The sequence below is a fragment of the Lampris incognitus genome, chromosome 12 (genome assembly GCF_029633865.1).
Source record: "Lampris incognitus isolate fLamInc1 chromosome 12, fLamInc1.hap2, whole genome shotgun sequence".
NCBI lineage: Eukaryota > Metazoa > Chordata > Actinopteri > Lampriformes > Lampridae > Lampris > Lampris incognitus.
In genome coordinates, this window is record NC_079222.1 from 25708607 (window position 1) to 25731919 (window position 23313).

A 23313-nucleotide genomic window follows, 5' to 3' on the forward strand; every position below is an offset into this window, starting at 1 on the left:
GAAATAACAGTGTGTGCTTTAATAATATTGCATCAAAATTCTCTGTTGTCAAATATGGCGTCACCCAGGGCTTGGTTCTTGGCCGTCTACTTTTCTCTATATATATTTCACATCTGGTCCAAATTATATGCAGTCATGGAATAAATTTCCATTTACTATACTCCGCTGTATGTGCCTGTAAAGGCTGTTGCTCATACTCAAATTAATAATTTAGAGGATTGCTTGGCTGCTGTGAAAAATGTGGTGTCACTAAATTCCCTGCTTTTAAATTCGGGTAAAACTTAGATGCTGGTCATTGGCCCTGCTAGACACAGACATCAATTTGATCAAGTAACCATAACACTGAACAACTCTGTGATTTCACAGTGTGGCAGCCAAAAATCTTGGTGTTACGTTTGATCCCAGCCTTTCCTTTGATAAGCACATTAAAGAAATCATCAAGACTGCCTTTTTTCACTTACGTAACATAGCTAAAATTTGGTGTTTCCTGTCCATGGCCGACGCAGAGACTCTAAAGCATGCATTTGTTTAATCCAGACTTCATTACTGTAATGTTCTGTTTTCAGGCCTGCCACATGCTAGTACTAAACGCCTTCAGGTGATTAAAAATGCTGCAGCTAGAATCCTAACTACTACTACTACAACTACTTTCGGCTGCTCCCACTACAACCACTACTTTAGGCTGGTCCATCTCTTCCTGTTCTCTGCATCTTCCTCTGTCATACCAGCCACCTGCATGTCCTCTCTCACCATATCCATAAACCTCCTCTTTGGCCTTCTTCTTTTCCTCTTCCCTGGCAGCTCCATATTCAGCATGCTTCTCTCAATATACCCAGCATCTCTACTCCACACATGTCCAAGCCATCTCAATCTTGCCTCTCTTACTTTTTCTCCAAACCGTCCAACCTGAGCTGTCCCTCTAATATACTTGTTCCTAATCCTGTTCTTCTTCATCACTCCCAATGAAAAACTTGGCATCTTCAACTCTGCCATCTCCAGCTCCGCCTCCTCTCTTCTCATCAGTGCCACTGTCTCCAAACCATATAGCATAGCTAACTAACTAAAACTAGCAAATTTGACTATATTACACAAATTCTTGCCTCCCTTCTTTGGCTTCCCATTCATGTTAGATCAGACTTCAAAGTGCTTCTGCTGACTTATAAAATCCTAAATGGGCTTGCTCCATCATACCTGTCTGATCTCCCTAAACCGTACATTGTACCTTGAGCTCTCTGCTCTCAAAATACAAGGCTCCTGTGTGTACCCAAAGTTAAGAAGAAGTCAGCTGGTGGTAGGGCCTTTTCCTATCAGGCCCCATTCTGATGGAATAACCTGCCTGCTGCCATCAGATAATCAGAGTTCGTTAAGTCCTTTAAATCCAAACTTAAACCTCAATTTTTTGCATTAACCTACAATCAGTTGCCTCTAAATTGAATACTTCACTATGTGTACTGCATGTCAGGCCGGTTTCTGTCTCAATTAATTTTCCAAGCAGTGTTCTGCTGACGAGATTATAGCGTATAGATTATTGCAAACTGTTCTCTTCTCTCACGTCTTTTCCTTTCTCTTCTCCTGTGTATGTAAACGGTGTGATGTGTGTCTCTCCCGTGTGTACGCACAGTCTGTCCTCCTCCCAGGTTTCCATGGTGACGGTGGTCGCCACCTCGACACTGCTTGGCATCCCCCTCATCACATTTTTTAATATAACTTATAAATCCATATAATTTTGTTATCCTCTTTCAATGTTATATCATTCTCTTACTATGATGCGTGACTAATGTCTTTTTCTTGTCTCTTCTCCTGTGTATATAAATGGTGTGATGTGAGTCTCTCTTGTCTGCATGTGTAGCCTGTCCTTTTGTCAGGTCTACATGGTGATGGTGGTCGCGTGGCTCAGGTGCTAGGTCCGGTGGCATCTGGACACTGCTTGGCACCCTCCTTATCAGATTCTTCATATCTTATAATTCCATAATAATTCTGTTATCCTCTTTCAATGTTGTATTCTGTAAATTGTGGTTTAATATGAGCACACAACATCCATTGCACATCTGTTCATCTTGGGAGAGACAGATTCCTCCTCTATTGCTCTCCCTGAGGTTTCTTCCTATTTTTTCTCCCTGTTAAAGTTTTTTTTTTTTAGGGAGTTGTTCCTTATTTGATGTGGTCTAAGGACAGGATGTTGTGTTGCTGTAAAGCCCACTGAGGCAAATTTGTAATTTGTGTTATTTGTCTATACAAACAAAATTGACTTGACTTGACTTGACAATAATAATGATAATAATAATAATAATAATAATGTTTCACAAATTAATAGAATGAGAAACAATGTGTTAGTATTTGAGAGTATACAAAACGTGTGCCTTAAAACAATGTACATAGTTTGCTGGTAATTTGCTCAAATTATAAGAGCAAAAGTGCCTTTTGATGAAAACCTATACTCACTGGGAAAATATAGTATAATATAAGTTGGTTTGTATTGGAACAAATTAATATATTTATAATAAATTCATTGTCTTTAGTACCAGTAGTGTGCACAGGCATGCTGGCTAAACAAGTTGAATTCTTTTCATATCGGCTTCCAGTGTACACACGCACCTGCACACGACAAGGTTTCTGAACAAAATAAAATAATTCTATTGAGAAAAAGAAAACAAATCTCTCTGACCAAGGCACTCCGTGTAATTAAAACTGTCTTTATTGAAACTTAGACATATCCAAAAAGGACCTAAAAATGCCCACGCGTAGCGGCTTGGGCCTTCTTCAGGGCATAGTGAGACAAAACAGGAGTGAATGGTTTTTGTGCGGGCACAGAGCACAGGTGTTAGTTGCTTGATTGGATCTAAAGCAACCAATTACTAAGACCCGCCCCTCACACAGATCCTAGAGAGCAATCACATGCCAAACACGGTTCTTTGTAAAGAAGAAAACAAAAACACAGATTAAGTGTACACACACCCACAACTATATCACAATAAAGGTACATGTTCACAGTGACTCGGAAAAACAGTAGACCATAAATTAGACAGTTTTACAAAAAAGGCCTATAGTCTATCTCCTCGTTCAAACCTGGATATTTCATTGCCTTAAAATTCCAGATCCAAAAAGTTTCCTGCTGCAGCAACTTTTTCAATCTGTCCCCCCCACGTACAGATTTCTTTATCATCTCAATACCCTGGACTCTTAAGGATGAAGGGTCGCTATGGTGCATTTCTCTATAGTGTTTGGCCATTGGATAATCTTCATTGTTGATCCTTATTGCATATTTGTGTTCAGAAAAACGTTCTTTTAATTTCCTCTTTGTCCTACCTACGTAAAAGCACCCACATGGGTACTGTAGGCGATATACAACAAACTCAGAATTACAATTAATAAAGCCATTGGTTTTGTATTCTTTTTGGGTTTTCAGGTCAAGGAATGTCTTGCACTGAATGACACCCTAACAGAGTTTACATGACCCGCACTTATAAGTTCCCCAAAGGTCTTTATGCAACAGTGTTTACAAAAGAAAAAACATGGTTGCATAAAGAACCGTGTTTGGCATGTGATTGCTCTCTAGGATCTGTGTGAGGGGCGGGTCTTAGCAATTGGTTGCTTTAGATCCAATCAAGCAACTAACACCTGTGCTCTGTGCCTGCACAAAAACCATTCACTCCTGTTTTGTCTCACTATGCCCTGAAGAAGGCCCAAGCCGTGGGCATTTTTAGGTCCTTTTTGGATATGTCTAAGTTTCAATAAAGACATTTTTAATTACACGGAGTGCCTTGGTCAGAGAGATTTGTTCTCTTTTTCTCATCTGAAACTACTAACCTTGGACCAAAGAGCACCTAACAAATATATTACTTAACTACAGAGAAGACTGAGCACGCCACTGACTCCAAACATATAAAATAATTCTATTATTCTGTTTGTGCATAAAGTGTAGTAAAGGCTTCATTCTTGCCAATAAGAGCTGCGACTGAACATTACATTGTCAATTTGTAAAGTCTCAAAAACAAAATCAAAATTTCACTGAAAAGAAACACAAATTTCCTAATAAGAAAAACACATTTCTTTTTCCTAATATATTGAAGTTTTCTATTGAATTAGATTTTTAAAATCATGCCTGTGGGAAACAAATATAATACACAGTCCACCTCATAAGGCAACCGTCACAGACAGATGACATACACAGAGTTTTTATTTAACTAGTTAATAAAAAAAACTGTGTGTGTGGGAGACTTTGTAAAATATCACTCTTTTTTAGTAACAACCCAACCTCTCTATCTGTATCTATGGTGACATAACCTCCAGTGAACCAAGAAATGAAATAGAATAAGTCACTTACATAGAACCAATTTTGAAGTGGAAAAAATAAGTGCAGGTACTATTCTTGTTGACATTTCATGAGAGCAAACCTTAATAACGATTGGGTGTTAAGTTTTGAATTTCTGCAGTGGATTAAAGATACTATGGGACAATGCAGATGTTCACAACATGTGTTTCTATAACAAAAATGGCATGCATTTCCATTATAAATGGTAACTAGCAAGTTACAGGTAGTAACCACCATGATATATTGTCATAGTCTCTCGTATAAACAATGTTGGGGAATCTTTTTGAAACCGTAGCATGCCAAACTACAAGCTACTTGTGATTTGAAATAGCCAAGCTACAGCCAGGCTACCCTTATGATGAAAGCAGAAAGTTTTACAACAAGTATTATTATCAATATTAGTATCCAAGGGTTGTTCCAACTGAGAGAAAGTAAACACAATTTGAGAGAGAGACAAGAAGAAAAAAAACATCTGTAAGGACAGATGCAAAACATCACTGTGTTACAACCAAAGGAGCCGGTTTGTGGACTAACTGCAGTGATGAGCTGAAAACATGTGGTACTTTATCTGAACTAAAAAGACTCCAAATAATTGTTTGTATACATCGATACGAGCGGCTGGAAAATTGATCAGGGGGAAGTGCATCGGTCGCCATCTTGCAGTACTGTGATTGCAGACGTTCCCGGGTCCTCTGTGGGTGGTGCTCATGGCCATTGAAACTCTAGTTGATGGTCACCTATTTGCATATGAAACTGATCGTTGGTTTAGGTCGTTATTCAACTGCATTGTTTAAAGGGCGGGGATACCTGCAGTCAGTTTAGACTGAAGGGTCACTTAGATGAGTGATGAAACGTTTCTGTCAATAAACGTTGTATCCAGATGAACTGATTCAACTTTCTTTGAATACAGTGGCATAATGACCGAAAACGATTGGTTTCAGGTGCAAATTGCTGTGAGCGTTGGCTGGAGTTTCGATGGTGATGTGTGCTGTTCGCAGGGGATTTGGGAATGGTTGTAGTAACGGCGTTGTCTTCGGGAATTAGAAGCGTTGGCAGGCAGATTTTGCCAAAAGACGAGCTTATTAAGGTGCTTCATCTTGTTTTAAGTATCATAATGCTTTTATCTAGATATTGCTAGTAAGATGTTCTTATTCCATTGGCAGATGTTTCAAGAAAGTTTAATTGTTTCATGACTATAAGACTTGTTATGAGGAATTCATGAGGAATTTGGGCTGCTGAAGCGTCTTGTGATGTAGGCTGAAAGGTACAGGTTACCGATTCCTGCATGCCTGACAACACCCGGATAGGCCACTCCTCGTTGTATTGACGGGACTTCACTTGTGACGTTGGCGTAACCTGGGCAGCACTCAGCTGGCTATTGCCTAACGGGACAGCAGGCTGGCGGTTATAAAAATTCCACACATCTCTGGCTCGTAAGTGCCTAACAGGTGGGCAGTCCGGACTCCCAATCCGACCATCACTTGGGTACAACCTGTGGTGGATCCCATCGTCTTCACTCTGGTGTTGCCATGGAACTAGATCCTCCCAGACCAAGCAGTGTGGACCAGCGTCGCGACCTGATCACCACTTTAATCAAGGCTTTAGCGAATGGCTCCGAGAGTTTTTCAAGGACCGTGCTTTACCCCCACCCCGCACAAAGTCCATTGGCAATGCTGTGAAGCGACGGGAGCAGAATGATCATCCTGGAAGCTCCTAGCTCCAAAGGCACACAATTGGTGGCAAGGATCTGATGGTCGTCTCTCCATGAACCCGGGAAACTTTGTGTGGATTCGGCAGCAACCTTGCGACGGAGCAGCCCTTTTTAGGGACAATGCTGCTCCCCCCCCCCCCCTAATCAGGGGAAGGCCCTAGGAAATGTGGGCTAAAAACAGCTGTTTCTCATGTCTGCTGACTGGAATACTGTGTCCAGTAGGAAATCAATTTCTTGCAGGCGAAATAAGGACATTTTTACACTACTGACTTTTGGAACCTGGAACATTAGGACTCTTCTTGATTGGAATGACTCTGATAGACCAGAACGACGAACTGCCCTTATTGCACAACAACTCTCTAATTTCAACATTGATCTTGCAGCTCTCCAAGAGACAAGACTTGCAGATGAAGGCCAGCTCAAAGAAAAAGGTCTCGAATATACGTTCATATGGAAAGGATTACCAGAAACGGACCGCCGAATTCACGGAGTCGGCTTTGCGATCAAATCCAAACTTGTCCGTGACCTGAATCTAACACCTGTCTGCATTAATGAACGCATTATCTCCATCAGATTACCACTTCAAAATGGATACTTCCTGACTGCCATCAGTGCTTATGCTCCAACTCTTGATGCTGACGATGAGGTGAAAAAAGCTTTTTAACCCTATCAAGAACTATTTCCACCGTTCCAGTGGCTGACAACCTCATCCTTATGGGTGACCTCAGAGACAGTACAACATGAAGCAACATCAATGGGACGCATGAAGTCGGTAAATGCAACTCAAACGGAAGCCTTCTCCTTGGCCTCTGTGCGGAACATGGCCTCACCATCACAAATACTATCTTCCAACTCAAAATGAGCCAGAAAACTACCTGGATGCATCCACGATCCCACCACTGGCATCTCATTGACTTTGTGATTGTATGCATGAAGGACCGATCCAACGTCCATGTTGCCAAGGCACTCCCGCATGCTGATGATTGTTGGACCGATCATAGACTGGTCATCTCCAAGCTCCATCTGCGACTCAAACCCAAGCCTAGACGCCCTGCCATGACCATCCCACTAAAGAAAATCGACGTCCGAAAGCTTGAGGATCTCAGCGTAAGAAGAAGCTTCTGACATAAGGTCACGAAAGTCCTGAAGGATGTTCCCCTAATCGAAAACAACCCCATATCAAACTGGATAAACCTAAAAACAACCCTCCTCGCTGTAGCTGAAACTGAAATTGGTATTCTGAAAAGACATCACCAGGATTGGTTTGATAAGAACAACCAGGAAATTTTCAACCTGATCAGCACAAAGAATCAAGCTCGTCTCTCCTGGGAGAAAGATAGACCCTCCAAGACGAAAGAAGAGCATCTAAAGAAACCGAAGTCAACACCCAAGCTCAACTCCGCTCGATGAAGGATGCTTGGTGGCAAAGTAAAGCCCTTGAGATCCAGGGCTATGCAGACCAGAACCACCTCCACGACTTCTTCTGTGCTACTCGTGCCATCTACGGGCCAATCAAGACCGCACCAACACCAATGAAAGCAGAGGACAACGTAACAATTCTGAGGGATGACGTAGCCATCAGTCAACAATGGAAACAGCACTTCCACCAGCTCCTCTGCAAACCATCACGAGTGTCTCTGGACTGCCTTGATGGGTTACCTACTCTGCTGCAAAAACCGTGGATGGCTGCACCTCCTTCCACTAAGGAGCTTCAAACGCTGATCGCTCAGATGTGCAACAACAATGCGGCTGGTCCCGACGGAATCTCTGCAGAACTGTACAAGTATGGATGACTACCTCTTCAGAAGCGACTGTACGAAATCATCCTGCAGATCTGGGAAACCCGTATCGCCCCAGCTGATTTCAGAGACACAAACATCATTACCATTTTCAGAAAAGGGGGCTGAGGAGTGTGCGGCAATTACAGAGGAATTTCCCTCCTCTCAACAGCTGGGAAAATTCTGTCGTTGATCCTTCTGACTCATCTCACCACCCTGGCCGAAGAAGTTCTCCCGAATCTCAAAGCGGTTTTCGATCCCACAGAGGGACCACCGATATGATCTTTGTGTCATGACAGCTCATGGAGAAAGCAAGAGAATAACAGGAGACAATGTTTTTCATCTTTTTCGACCTTGAGAAAGGATTTGATTCTCTTCCGAGAGCAATTTTGTGGGACGTGCTATCCAAATCTGGATGCCCTGACCACTTCATCCAGATTATTCACGCCCTCCATGATGACATGAAAGGCTGTGTCTGTTTCCGTGGAACCCTTTCCGAGTCTTTCCCCATGGATTTCTGGAGTAAAGCAAGGCTGTGTTCTAGTGCCTATGTTATTTTCCATATACCTTGCTGCTCTCTTGCATTCACACATTTATGAATTTGCAAGGTGTCAAGTCTCTGCGATTTTCCATCTCACGGGTAATTAAGCAAATATATGGAGAGCAAGGAAAACAACTAAAAATCATAGGAAATCAATAGGGGTTTACCCCTATTAAATAATAATAATAATAAAAAAAACAGAACTCTTGGCTGACTTCGGTGGTCCAACTTGCAAATTTGTAGAACACACTCAGGAAAATATGTGCACCAGGTTTCACGTCAATCACACAGTGTGGGAATTACGTCTACAAAAGCAGAATTTTTGGAGCTTTAATTATAGCACCACCATGTGACCAATTCAGACCACAATACATGAAGTCCTTATTTCATACATTTATGACGAGTATTGATAGTTTCAAGCCTGTGAACCATATCAGGGTAAATTGTACAAATGAATGGAGAAGGAGGACATCAATGATGGAAAAAAAATCAACAGAAAAACAACAACTGCAATAATAAAAAAATGATAAATATATAATAAACACTATAATATAATAATATAATTAATATTAATATTAATATATAATACTATAATAAATAATAAAAACAATGTAGTAGTATCTTATTAACAGAATGAGGACATGCTTTTTATGATTTACCTTTTTCCGTAATTGTCTCTCTTTAGATGAGTGAGATTTCACATGTTTCCGCAGTGAACTGGGATCAGTGTAACGTTTCACACAGCCAGGGACCTGGCATGCATAGGGCTTCTGCACAATCACAGACACAAGACATACGAGATACCCACCCACCCACCCACCCACACACACACACACACACACACACACACACACTTTTGAACATAAAATCTTACACACAGTCTTGAAACATCACCTTTAAATATGTACGTATGTGTGCCATCACAGAGCTGTCCTCATGAATACATGGGTGTGTTTATGCTTTCATACAATTTTGTGTGTGAAGTGTGAATGCAAGTTCGAGTGTATGTGCTTGACTGAGTGTGTATGTGTGTGCGTTTGTGCGTGATGCTTTCCACTTACTGTATCCAGGTGTGTACGCTGATGTTTCGCTCTGTCACTGGAGTTGCTGAAGGCCTTGTGGCAGCCAGGGTGTTGACAAAGATAAGGTTTTTCACCTGTGTGGCTACGCATGTGGATCTTTAGGTTTTCTAACCGAGAGAAGGCCTTATTACAGCCCTCAAACTGTAACCAAATATTAACACACAGAAACTTTAGTTGAAATAAAAAGGAAAGTTACACAATTGCCACAGATGGACATTATTTCTACAACTTCTATTTCAGTTATACATCATGTGGGACTGAAGGGCTTGGGAAGATTGCTATGATTCAGCACATTGGCTCTTTCCAGTATCAAATGGGAGCAACATGTGGCTCCAGCTGGAGGCAGCACACATTCACTACATGGCCAAAAGTATGTGGACACCTGAACATCATACCCATAATGTGTTTGGTGAACATCTCATTCCAAAACCATGGGCATTCATATGGAGTTGGTCCTCCTTTTGCTACTATAACAGCCTCTACTCTTCTGGGAGGTCTTCCACCAGATTTTGGAACATGGCTGCGGGGACTCATTCTCATTAGTGGACTAGTGAGGTCGGGCACTGATGCTGGGGAGAAGGTCTGGCTCACAGTCGGCATTCCAATTCCTCCCAAAGGTGTTGGATGGGGTTGAGGTTAGAGCTCTGTGCAGGCCAGTCGAGTTCTTCCACATCAAACTCAGCAAACTGTGTCTTTATGGACCTCGCTTTGTGCACAGGGGCATTGTCACGCCGAAAAAGGAAAGGGCCTTCTCCAAATTGTTGCCACAAAGATGGAAGCACACAATTCTCTAGAATGTCATTGTATGCAGTAGCATTAACATTTCCCTTCACTGGAACTAAGAGGCCTAGCCCAAACCACAAACAACAGCTCTAGACCGTTATTCCTCCTTCACCAAACTACAGTTAGCACTATGCATTCTGGCAGGTAGCATTCTCCTGCTTTCTGCCAAACCAAGATTGGTCCATCGGGCTGCCAGATAGTGAAGGGTGATTCATCACTTCAGAAAACGCGTTTCCATTGCTCTAGAGTCCAATGGCAATGTGCTTTACACTACTCCAGCCAATGCTTGGCATTGCGCATAGAGATCGTAGCCTTGTGTGCAGCTGCTGGACCATGAAAACCCATTTCATGGCGCTCCAGACAAAACAGTTCTTGTGCTGATGTTGGTTCCAGAGACAGTTTGAAACTCGGTAGTGAGTGTTGCAACCGATGACAAATGATTTTTACATGGTTCAGCAATCAGCGGTCCCATTCTGTGAGCTTGTGTTGCCTAGCTGTTGAGCTGTTGGCTCATAAATGTTTCCACTTCACAATAACAGACTTACAGTTAACAGGGGATGCTCTAGCGGCGCTGAAACTTGCTGAACTGACTTGTTAGAAAGGTGGCATCTTGAGCTCTTGAGTGTGACTCATTCTACTGCCAATGTTTGTCTAGGGAGATTGCACGGGTTTATGCTTGATTTTATGTGTCTGTTAGCCATGGGTGTGGCTGATATAACCAGAACCACTAATTAGAATGGATGTCCACATACTTTTGGCCATGTAGTTTACCTGGAGCTAGCTGAGCTCATTTGCTGGAGCCCGCTAGTGACAAAGGGCTTCTGCCCTTGGTGGATAATATCACAGGTGCTGGAATTACTCAAACATTCAAGTTACCTCCAACTACTAATTGCAAGCCTTAGTAATCTTATTAGTCAAGTCTTATCAGGCACAGCTTATTAGTCAAGGCAAACAATATACCGCCCCAGTGCAGGACCTGAACATGAAAGTGAAGTATTTTAAGTTTCAGAAGAATAAAGAATCATTCCAAGCTTGAGGCTTATTGGGTTTTTTTCAACTTTTTTGTTGGATTTCCCTCCCCTTTTCCCCCCAATCGTATTCGGCCAATTATGCCACTATTCCGAGCCGTCCCGGTCGCTGCTCCACCCCCTCTGCCGATCCGGGGAGGTCTGTAGACTACCACATGCCTCCTCCGATACATGTGGAGTCGCCAGCCGCTTCTTTTCATCTGACAGTGAGGAGTTTTGTCAGGGGGACGTAGCGTGTGGGAAAATCACGCTATTCCCCCAGCACCCCCCCCCGAACAGGCGCCCCGACTGACCAGAGGAGGCGCTAGTGCAGCGACCAGGACACATACCCAGATCCGGCTCCCCTCCCGCAGTCACAGCCAATTGTGTCTGTAGGGACGCCCGAGCAAGCTGGAGGTAACACGGGGATTCGAACTAGCAATCCCCGTGTTGGTAGGTAACAGAATAGACTGCTACGCCACCCGGACGTCTGAGGCTTATTGTTTTTAGTGCAATTTTTTACATGTATGCCCCTCAACCACTTGATGAAAAAAAACAAAAAAACAAAACAGCTGCAGTTAATGACATTTTCCAGCAAGGAGGGCAACATGACCTGGTTAAGTTAGAAGTGATTGGGTTGAAATCGGGTTTTTTGTTGGCTATAACTTTGTCCAAAATAGAACAATTTCCTTCAAACTGACACCAAAGTTTACAACTTCCCTTTTCAAAGGCTATTAATTGCTGAAGAAAGGCATGCATTGTTTTGAAGATGGGTGATGTTCAAAGTTCAGCGGGTCCAGGGATGTGTGCTTTTTGTTCCTTGGCATGACTTTACTCTTGCTGAGTTTCTGTTCCTTGTTTACTTTTTCCTGAGTATCTGTTCCATTTTCCCCCCACAATTATAGCATATTGCTCATTTGGGAACAAAAACTCTTGTTACAGCACATGTTTGATTTGTGCACAAGCATAATGCCGTTATCATGGTCTCCTCCAGTCTCGTTGCCATATTTATTTAGGCCACACTGTGTAATCTGTCACTCTTATTTGAAAAGTATGACAAAAATCATGATGTAATTAGTAACAAAAGAACTCTGAAGACAGTGCATTGATATATTTCCTGGAAATTTCCTGACATAAATCATATTTCCATAAATTATATACCAACTTGTTGTGGGTTATTTAATAAGTCAGGGCAGTGAGATTCGGTGATACCCAAATGATCAGTTTAAAGGTCCATGTAATAAGGCATGAGCTAATATGAAAGGCAAATATGGGCCTGCCCCGTGACTATTACAATGCTATTCCAAACTGGTTAATACAATATTTGAAGTAACCAGAGTGCATTATTATCATAAAATTCAAATCTTTTCTTCACATAGTTCTCATCAAGGGTTTGAGAACATCACCATATCAAATGTATACTGGTTTTGGGACGCTTCATAGAATAACTGTCAAATCTTTATCTCATCATTGACATGTCAGATTGACATGGATGTGGTAATTTTACTGTTTCAATTGTATCTTTTACATCTGCAAATTACCAATATCATAAATTTAGACTAAAGATATGTTTTGCCACACTCCAAGATGCTCTGTAATTTGAGGGTTGTTGGGAGTGACCAGCAGAGGTCAGTGTTAATACACCCAGCACTGTTTCTCGCTCTCTCTCTCTCTCTCTCTCTCCCTCTCTCTCTCTCTCTCTCTCTCTCTCTCTCTCTCTCTCTCTCTCTCTCTCTCTCTCTCTCTCTCTCTCTCTCTCTCTCTCTCTCTCTCTCTCTCGCTCGCCCCCCCACCCCCACCCCCATCTATCATCACCTAGCAGCTGTTGGTACCCGCAAACGGAATAAAAATCATCAGTTAATTCAACCGAATAGATTAATTTATGAAAATATGATTAAAAAAATGAACATAAAAAGATCACATCAAAGACCAGACTGTGAATTGGCTCCACTGTATTATCATAACGTAAACATTGTGAACTAGCTAATGTGACTATACTTATGGGGTTTGGGGAGATTTTTTTTTTTATTCATCCTAGTAAGAATAACAGTACTCCTTTTCCATGATCATACCTCTGTGGTTATGTCATCTTTAAAATATGTGAGTCATAATGCTTTCCTACTGCAGGGCTAGGACTTTGCTCTCCTTCTCTCTGGTCACAGTGGGGTTGGAATGCCCTTACTAAGCTCCTTAGAGAAGAGTAATAGACCGTGACCCATTTGGTTATTCTTCATCCGGGAATGAATTCTTCAAATACTGATATCGCTCCCCAGCGATGCCGGAGCCAAACCAACAAACTGAACAGTTTCCTTCAACACTCAGCTACCTGCATTCCTGCGCGTTCTGGGGATACATTGCATATACATTCCCTTTAACTGAATTACAGAGGAAGACTATGCATATGACATTTCCTGTTAACCATGTTCTAAGGAGATAACAACCCTCACCTGTCCCATACAGCACCGAATCTGAAGACAGAAATCAACCTTGCACTAGCCTTTATCGGTTTGACCTACATTTCCACTAGAACAAACATGGTCGTTTTCGCTGATGATACTCGCTATCATCAGGGAAGTTTAGAGCAGAGAGTTTAGAGCTACAGTCCTGAAGATCAGTGTTTTGTTTAACTAACTAGCATCTGTGATGTCACTTTGGTTTGACTACTCCGAATCCCAGAGGGCGAATCGAAATGATTAGAGTAGGGGGTGTTGCTGTGTCAGCAACCATTCCTGATGGCCAAAACAAAACAAAACAAAACAAAACAAAACGAAACATTGTTTAACACGCGCATGATACGTCATGGTTCATGGTACTGTTACTATTTGGAAATGAAAAAGTTGACATGCTACATAATCGTTCTCTGCAACTGGGAGAGGGTCTGGCTTTCTATACGTTGTGTCATATACCCACATACACAATGGCACGTCAGCAACAGCCATTGCGAGGAAAGAGGGTAGAGAAAAATAAATAAAACATTCAGACTGGGCAAGATGAAAAAAAAACCCCAAAACGAAACAAAATCACCCCCCCAAAAAAACAAAAAAAACAAAAACAAAACAAAGCAGCACAGACGGTCAGAGAGAGACATGATAAATAGTCATTCAGACCCCCAAGAGCAAAGACAAGAGAGAATCAGCATAAAAGTCTAGCAGATGCCCACTGGCGCAGAAGTGGCTGGTGTGTCAGTTCTCTGTCTGTCTGTCTGTCTGTCTGTCTGTCTGTCTGTCTGTCTATCTCTCTCGCTCTCCGTCTCTGTCTTGCTCTCTCTGTCTGTCTGTCTGTCTGTCTGTCTGTCTGTCTGTCTGTCTGTCTGTCTGTCTCTGTCTCTGTCTCTCTCTCCACCGCCCCGTATCTCTCTCTGTCTCTCTCTCTCTCCCTCCCCCGTCTCTCTCTGTCTGTCTGTCCCCCCCCCCCATATCTCTCTGTCTCTCTCTGCATCTCTCGTTCTCGCCCCCATCTCTCTGTCTCTGTCTGTTTGTCTGTCTGTCTGTCTGTCTCTGTCTCTGTCTCTCTCCCTCCCCCATCTCTCTCTGTCTCTGTCTGTCTGTCTCTCTCTCTCTCGCTCAAACGAAGCTCTCATAAAGCGTGGAGACCTTTGTAGTTGTGGTGAGGGACATTCAGGCTGAAAGGCTGCAACATGTTGCTGGATGCCGCCGCCTGCCAGCTGCTGACAGTCCCTGGCAGGCCCCCACACCCCGGTCAAGCAGCCTGTGCCAGCAGAGTCAGTCTAGTGCCCATTTGTACCCTCACTTCAATTCTCTCTCATCTCTGTTCTTTTCTTTCCTATTTCGCCACCCACATGCCTACATGCTACACACTTTTTCTGATGTGGGTCCCGATGGTAAAATATATGGTTTCCGTTTTTCTCTGCAACTCTTGGCAGCGGTGTCTCGTTTATGCTACGGTCTCTTGGACAAGTGATGTGGAGGCCGTAACGGGCAAAGCAAGCAAACAAAGATGCTCCAGCGCTGACAGATGACGAGAAGAAACAGCAACCGTCTCAACACATTAGGAAATGGATGACATATCGACAATGTAGATACGTCATAGCATTAATTTGGGGTTGAGAATGTCATCGGTCTTATGAACACACTTCACTGTCTAGCTTCATAACGCCACTCGAATAGTCTCCTTTGACCACTAAAGTACAAACAAGTCGGGTCATTCAAACGTGTCTAATTTATGTTATCTTACTTTGTATGGAGGTGTGTATGAATAATGCCGCATGGAAGTGATGCTGAGCGTGCAGTCGGCTACGCTTTGGTATGTTTGTTGAGAGTCACTGTGGAACTTGTTTTTTTTGGGGAAATTGGAAATGATGTTTGCAAACGAGGCAAAATAATTACTTAACATCCTATTTTGGAAAACATATTCCTAATTATAAACAGTCTGTCTCTTGGCTTTAATATCGCATCACCCCCCCCCCCAGCAGCATTAAAGCTGCATCACTGTGGGGCAGCACTGCAGCAACCTGGAGATTAGGGAGGTGGGCTTATGACTGGAAGGTTGTCGGTTGCATCCCCTGAACTGTTTCAAAAACAAAAAAGTGAATACATGATGCTGTAGCCTCCCTTACTGTCGACGTACCCTTGAGCAAGGCACTGAAGCTCGCGTGAAGCTGATTGGTTGCCAACAGTAGGAGACTGGATGTATAGGCAGCTCCCAGGCGTGGAGGTATGTCACTATGACTTTTAAGTCGGGTATTGCTGAAAAAGACTGTTTGTCGGGACATCCGGGTAGCATAGGTTCGAATCCCGGTCTCACTTCTGGCTTGGTCGGGCATCCCTAGAGACACAATTGGCTGTGTCTGCGGGTGGGGAGCCGGATGTGGGTATGTGTCCTGCTCACTGCACTAGCGCCTCCTCTGGTCGGTCGGGGCGCCTGTTCGGCGGGGGGGGGGGAACTGGGGGCAATAGTGTGATCCTCCGACGTGCTATGTCCCCCTGGAGAAACTCCTCACTGTCAGGTGAAAAGAAGCGGCTGGTGACTCCACATGTATCGGAGGAGGCATGTGGTAGTCTGCAGCCCTCCCCGGATCGGCAGAGGGGGTGGAGCAACGACCGGGACGGCTCGGAAGAGTGGGGTAATTGGCCGGATACAATTGGGTAGGAAAAAGGGGGGAAAAATCCAACAAATAAATAAAATTTAAAAAAATAAGAAGTCTTTGTCCTCAGCAAACCAACACTGGGTAGATTTAGGTCTTTAAAAACAAACTTAAGAAATCAGCAAATCTCAGTGCTGTATGTACAGTTATCATAAAGGCTTTAAAGTGATGGTGAGCATCATTGGGAAATTAAGTGGATTGGAAAAATAAAACTACAGTGACATTATCATAGTGCCTAAATTGATTAAAAGCTTCGAGGATTAAAATATTAATAGTGGAAAACAAATAGCAGTAAACCAGCTACCTGTTAATATTTGATTATTGCTAGATGTAATAACCACGGGTTATAAAACATCTTGCAGTTTAATGAGGATGAGTTAGAAGTAAGCTGGTAGGCAAGTAACATCAGAAGAAACGACTAAAATATTGTAACGTGCATGGATAAGTAGACACGTTGGCCGCTAGTTGACGAATTGGACCCGTTAGTCGAGCGGTTAGCGATGTCTCCCGCGGTGCGGGCGATACAGGTTTGCGTCCCGGCCGCGGCAGTCCCCGTGATAGCCTCGTGAATTTTTACAATATTGTAACGTGCATGGGTAAGTACACACGTTGGTCCTTGACTAACGGATCGGACCCTTTAGTCGACTGGTTAACGTTGTCGCTTGCGGTGTAGGAGATACGGGTTCGCGTCCCGGCTGTGGCGACGGTATCTCGGACTGCCCCCCCAATTCGCTACAATATATGATCTCTTTGATGTAGATAATTGAAGATGCCTGCTTGGAAACCAAACCGTGCTCCTCATTAGTACCTGTAAATTAAATTATTTACAGATGTTAATAAAAGAACAAAACAATATATAATAGAAACTTAAATTCTATTTAACATCGCAACTTTTTTTTCTTCCTCTCCCTTTTGTACTTGGCCAATTACCCCACTCTCCCGAGCCGTAGCGGTCGCGGTCGCTGCTCCACCCCCTCTGCTGATCTGGGCTGCAGACTACCACATGCCTCTTCCGATACACGTGGAGTCGCCAGCCGCTTCTTTTCACCTGACAGTGGGCAGTTTCGCCAGCGGGACGTAGCGCGTGGGAGGATCACGCTATTCCCCCCCACCGAACAAGTAGACCTCTGGTCGCCCTGGCCGACCAGAGGAGGCGCTAATGCAGCGACCAGGACACATCCACGGCCAACGGTGTCTGTAGGGACGCCCGACCAAGCCCGAGGTAAGACGGGGATTCGAACCGGCATCCCCTTGTTGGTAGGCAACGGAGTAGACCACCACGCTACCTGGACACCCCCTGTTTTTTGTTTTTTTAAATAATGTTACCAAAACCTGTAAGCCATGTGCTGATACACAATGATTGTAGAATGTTTTTGGTTAGTAGTAAACATCTTGTGATGCACTAGAATCACAAGGACAAGCGCTGCGGCGTAAGGAATGTGGAAGTCTTCAAGATATTGTTTAGTCATCATTAAATTGACGGGGAAATGACAGGTACACAGGTCTGTGCTTGCCCTGCATGTTTGGTGAGTAACAAGAGCCGCCTCATTGTCCCTCGCTAGCTCGTGCTTCATTTGCAATTCATCAGTCCAGCTCCTCGCCAATCATTTCTTACAGAAAGCTTACCTGTGCAAGTAGGGTAACCGCATGGTTCATACGGTTTAAAAGGCGGGTTCTGTTAAATGTGTATCTGTGATTGACACCTCTCTAACCTCTCTTGTGAACAACATTTTCACTGGGGGGGGGGGGGGTTGTGATTTGAGGGAGGGTTTCAAATGTCCTTTATGTTATTATTATATTATTATTTCTCCAGACTCGGCTACACCAGTTCATATAGCATCATTTATTTTTTATTCTCATAGTAAAATGAATGCCAAACGGTGCTTATCCTGCTTTTAGCAAGTGGTCCTAACCCTGAATACCTTCCTCATTATTGCCTGATTACTTGGTACACAGGCCCATCCAACAACTGCAGCCCCATAGCAACCGAACTGGCATTGACTAATAAGTAAGTATTTTGGTACAAAAGGTTGACCGTCGGTATGCCAGCAGTTAATGATTGACATGATGAAAGCAGTGGCATGAGACAAGGAATGAGAACGGTCTGCCTCCTACTCATCGGATTCTCTTGTAATTTCCTTGTGGCAGTGAGGTGAGGAGGAAGGGGGAAGCAGGCATGTACGCTCCTTTTACTCGGACAATATTTTTCTGTATTTATTCTACAATAAGCCCAAGGTCTTGGGACAACCAAGACAGCAAACCCAAAACCAAACTATAACTCTCAAGAAGACGCCACTCCATGGACAACCAGTGTTACTGATGAGGTCATGTCATCATGAAATAGTTTTAGATATTCTTCAAAAGAGCAACTGAACTTAAGGATATTTGCCATTTCGCAACATACGTAATCAGTAATCAGTAATTCACGAGTAAGGAATGCTACAGATAAACGGTTTTAGATGAATTTAAAGCTGAAATCCATGATTTTTGTGCCATTAATAATGACTTATTTTTATCCATCTGGCCCATGTAGCCAGGTTACATAATATAAACTGGCATTTTTACGATAGTTGGAGAAGCACGCCATATACTGCTGCTGAAATCTTTGACCAGGTAGGATGAACACTGGTGCAACGACAAATATGTTTTTTTTTCTTCCCAAGTTTCTTTTATTAATCCCCTTGGGGAAATTCAGTTACTGCAAATTAACCCATCCTAGCTGTGATCTGTGTAGCTAGGGGCAGTGGGCCGCTGCCTTCATGCAGTGCCTGGGGACCAACTCCAGTTCTTTTCCCATCGTCTTGGTCAGGGGCACAGACAGGGGTATTAACCCTAACATGCATGTTTCATTTTGATGGTGGGGGAAACCAGAGCACCCGGAGAAAACCCACCGCAGACACGGGGAGAACATGCAAACTCCACACAGAAAGGACCTGGGATGACTCTCCAAGGTTGGACAACCCCGTAGTTCGAACCCAGGACCTTCTTGCTGTGAGGCGACAGCGCTAACCACTGGGACACCATGCCACCCTACTCCGTTCCTACTCAAACAGAAAAAAGCTTTGAAACATGATGATGATTTGGTGATGCTTTTGTTGGACAGATAATCTACCAACTCTACAATCAATATTACACTATAAGAGTGTTCCCATATTGTTTGATGTTGTTTGTAATACATTAAATTGCCTGTGTTAGCTTTGGTCCAACGATGCCAGTTTTACAAGGGTGGGAACTGTTTACTGCTTAGTTGATGGCACACAGGCAACAATGGCCGCTACATGTTGTTGATAGTTCTCACTGCCCGAGGATGGACAGATCAGGGAAATCATGGATTTCAGCTGTAAGTTAAGCTGAAGCTCCTGTGGTTTTGGTGATAGACCCAGACCTGACCAGGGCCAGGCTAGGGGGCATCATCTTCCCAGAACAACAGCCAAGTTTGTCAGAGGATAGTCTGGCAAGCACTCTCCTGCTGACAGGCCTAGCGGCTACTAGAAAACACTCTGAGATTGAAAGAGGGACCAAAAATGCATCCCCACAAGAATTAAAGTGCCAGGCTGCCATTGTGCTGATTTAATAACTATATAATTGAATTAACTCCATGTCAGTTATCAAAGAGTTCCACTAATTAGTACTCGGCTAGAGTGAAGAGGGAGGCCACTTTTCTGACCTTAAAGCTGCTGTAGGCAACTTTCTTTTAACACAATTTTGTCATCTATCCATCCATCCATTATCCAAGCGGCTTATCCCAATTCGGGTCACGGGATGCTGGAGCCTATCCCAGCAGTAATTGGGCGGCAGGCGGGGAGACACCCTGGACAGGCCCCCAGTCCATCACAGGGCCGACACACACATTCACACCTAGGGACAATTTAGTATGGCCGATTCACCTGACCGACATGTCTTTGGACTGTGGGAGGAAACCGGAGCCCGGGGGAGACCCATGCAGACACGGGGAGAACACGCAAACTCCACACAGAGGATGACATGGGATGACCCCCAAGTTTGGACAACCCCGGGGTTTGAAACCAGGGCCTTCTCACTGTGAGGTGACCACGTTAGCCACTGCACCACCATGCCGCCCCAATTTTGTCATATTTCTGTCAAATTCCCATGATATACCCACAAGTATCTAAGTAAATGTACTGGCTGCCCCTGGGTTGTATTCTAATTTGAAAAAAATAAATTAAAAAAAATCCATTTGGTCCAAATGAAACAACCAATCACTGCTACGGATTGTCCGGAACTAATTGCCAATTATGCTGTGTGCACACACAGGGCTGCATGGTACTTTGGATATAGGGATCTTTATAAAAACTTCACCTATAAGTAAAACAATGCTTCACAACAACAATGCTGGATTAACTAGGAGATTCGCTGAAAAACTTTTTTTTTCATGTGCATAGATTATCAACGACAATATGAATCTTGCCAGTTACGATGGCCATATGCATGCTCGTGCATGAAGCTAGTTTTGAGGGAGGGAAGGGAAAGAGGAAGCAGAGTGAGGGGGGTGGTGGATTTGGCTGGTGTTATGCTATAATTGCTCACCTCTCTAAAGTTACCAACAGCAGCTTTAACCTTGACCATGAACAGAGCTAAAAAACCCAAAACAAAACACTGAAGAGTTGGAGAAGTATCTGTTCTGTAGGAGCAGGAGGGTTAAAGGTCATCAATATGAAACCATGGTGTTTAAGTTAGAAATGAGAACTTCAGTTAGTGAACCTTTGTCCCTCATCACCTTTCTGTCTTGATGAGGTTCTGTCAGCCCACTTGCAGAAATTGGTAGGGAATATTCATCTCTTTGAGTAAGATCTGTGATAGTGTTAATCTTGCAGAGTCAATAGGGTGATAGAGTACTCTTCTCTATGGAAAGAGATTTATTGTATTCATATGACCATGGAAGGATTACTCAGTTACATGAGAAGGGAAAAAAAAGATCTGAAATGGTGTAATGGTGCGTACCGTGCACTTGTTGGGTTTCTCTCCTGAATGGACCCTCATGTGGATGAGAAGCTTGTATCTGGCATTGAAAGGCTTGAACCTGCGAGGACACCCTTCCCAGTAGCATGTGAAATCCTCACCCTTGCGCTGGTCCACGTGTAACTTTTCTATGTGCTTTATCAGCCCCTCTTTATGGTCATAGACAGCACTGCAGTTCAACCATCTACAGCAGTGGCTCCCATAGCCTTCTATCTCTTCCTCCTCTTCCTCCAGCATTGAAACCTGTGGCAAAAAGCTGAATCCGTGCCTGTGAGCTGTGACTGTCTGACATAGAAGGTCCTGGGAAGGAGCCTGTTTTTGGCTGTGGGGTCTATGGAGATGGATATGTTTGTGGGAGTGGTAGGGTGGTGGCTCTCCATGGGGAATAACATCCGTTGGGACAACAGTCAATAGTGCTGGCTCTAACTGTAGTGATGGCAGAAGATTACTGATAGGCTCACTGCTACTGCATATGGCCTTCTCCAGTGCCCCTCCATCCTCAGGAAGGCATTGCTGCTCCACCACCATGTTAGCCATCTGACACTCGATAGCTCCTCCCACTTCTAGCATCTGCATGCGGCCACATTCTGTTGTAGAATGGAAATCTGTCCGTGGGGGTGGACCCAGAAAAGAGCATTGCATATTGGGGGAGGAGACCTGAGGGATACAGCAGCCTCTCACGCCCAGAAAGTGACCATAAACGTCAGAATGGACAGGCGAGAGAGTGGAGTGGGAGGCTGGAGATGTGCGGGAGCCATTGATATAAGCCACTAATGAGGTAGGGGAGGTGCGTATGATGGAATTAAAGTCAACACCCATAACATCTGACAAAGGGGACATGGAGAGAGCTCTTTTCTTAGAAAGTGTAGACTGTTTTGGGCTACTGAGATCACCTGTGAAGAGATAGGAGGGCAAGGAAGCAGAATTGCTGGTACCACCTGATATGGTCGTGTCAGATGTGGCAGTGCCTGGGGGTAACTGTTCACCACCCTCACAAGTCTGAATGGTGCCTTGTGGAGGACCCAGAGGAGGAAGGACATGGTACCCATAGGGCCACTCCTGTCTGGCACTCAACATTGATTGGGTTTCAGTTAAACTGAGGGTTGTAGATGCTAGGGATTCTCTTGATAGTAAGGATCTGGAAGATATAATATGGCAGATTCACTGCTTATAAACAGGCCACAGAAGTGTTTATAATTCCTTGTGTTCTTATTATATCAATGAGTACATTAGTAATTCATTTATACTCACCTTGCATCAATGTAAGGAACCAATGCACCTTGTGGATAAGCTGGGGGATGTGGTGGCACTAGACGTGAAGTATGCGCTTCACTTGTTACTAGAGAGGCTGGACCCGAGCTCTGGACTATCATGGGACTACTGGTCACCCGTAAATTACCACCAGCTGGCTGGCCAAATACCTCCATAGTAGGCCGGGACATAGATTTGCCTGCTTGACACAAACGTCAAGTCAGAGGCAAGTCAAATCAGATTTATTAGTATAGTCCAATTTAGTTCCAGCAGGCTTTAAAATCTCAATTAAATTCCATGCAATGCATGCAAGTCAAATTCTGGAAGCCTCATTATCTAAAGATTAGTTTATGCATTTACGCCAGATCAATAACTTAAAAAATGCTATCAATAATATACAGTACTAACTGAATGATAAATGGTAAGGAAGCCTATTGGCGCACTGATGGGGTAAACTACCTTAAATGTGCTGCACATTTAATGTAAGTTTAGTATTTATCTCATCAATGCCCAATCAAACCCAATCATTATCTTAATCATTTCAGATTAACAACAAATTACAAATGCAATATGAATAATTCACCAATAAATCAGTGATTGCAAGTGCTAAATCTATTAGAATAGGTAAATATCAAAGATCTTTTTTTTTCCAGAAATATAACTACTGCATAATCAAACATCTAAAACACAGCTCTACAAAAGCACTTCATTGAAATATATTTCCTCTACATATCAACTCACAATATGAGCGTGGCAAACCTGTC

General features: G+C 43.4%; 1 protein-coding gene across 1 annotated transcript in view; it reads right to left on the reverse strand.

The window, feature by feature from the left end:
* glis3 (GLIS family zinc finger 3) overlaps positions 1–23313 on the reverse strand; it is a 34720-nt gene that overhangs the window by 9250 nt on the left and 2157 nt on the right. The window contains exons 3-6 of the mRNA XM_056290985.1: positions 22550–22748; positions 21281–22436; positions 9404–9565; positions 9002–9112 (exon numbers count right to left, since the gene is read on the reverse strand). Of these exons, the coding sequence (XP_056146960.1) occupies positions 9002–9112; positions 9404–9565; positions 21281–22436; positions 22550–22748 (1628 nt within the window). The remainder of the gene's footprint in view (positions 1–9001; positions 9113–9403; positions 9566–21280; positions 22437–22549; positions 22749–23313) is intronic.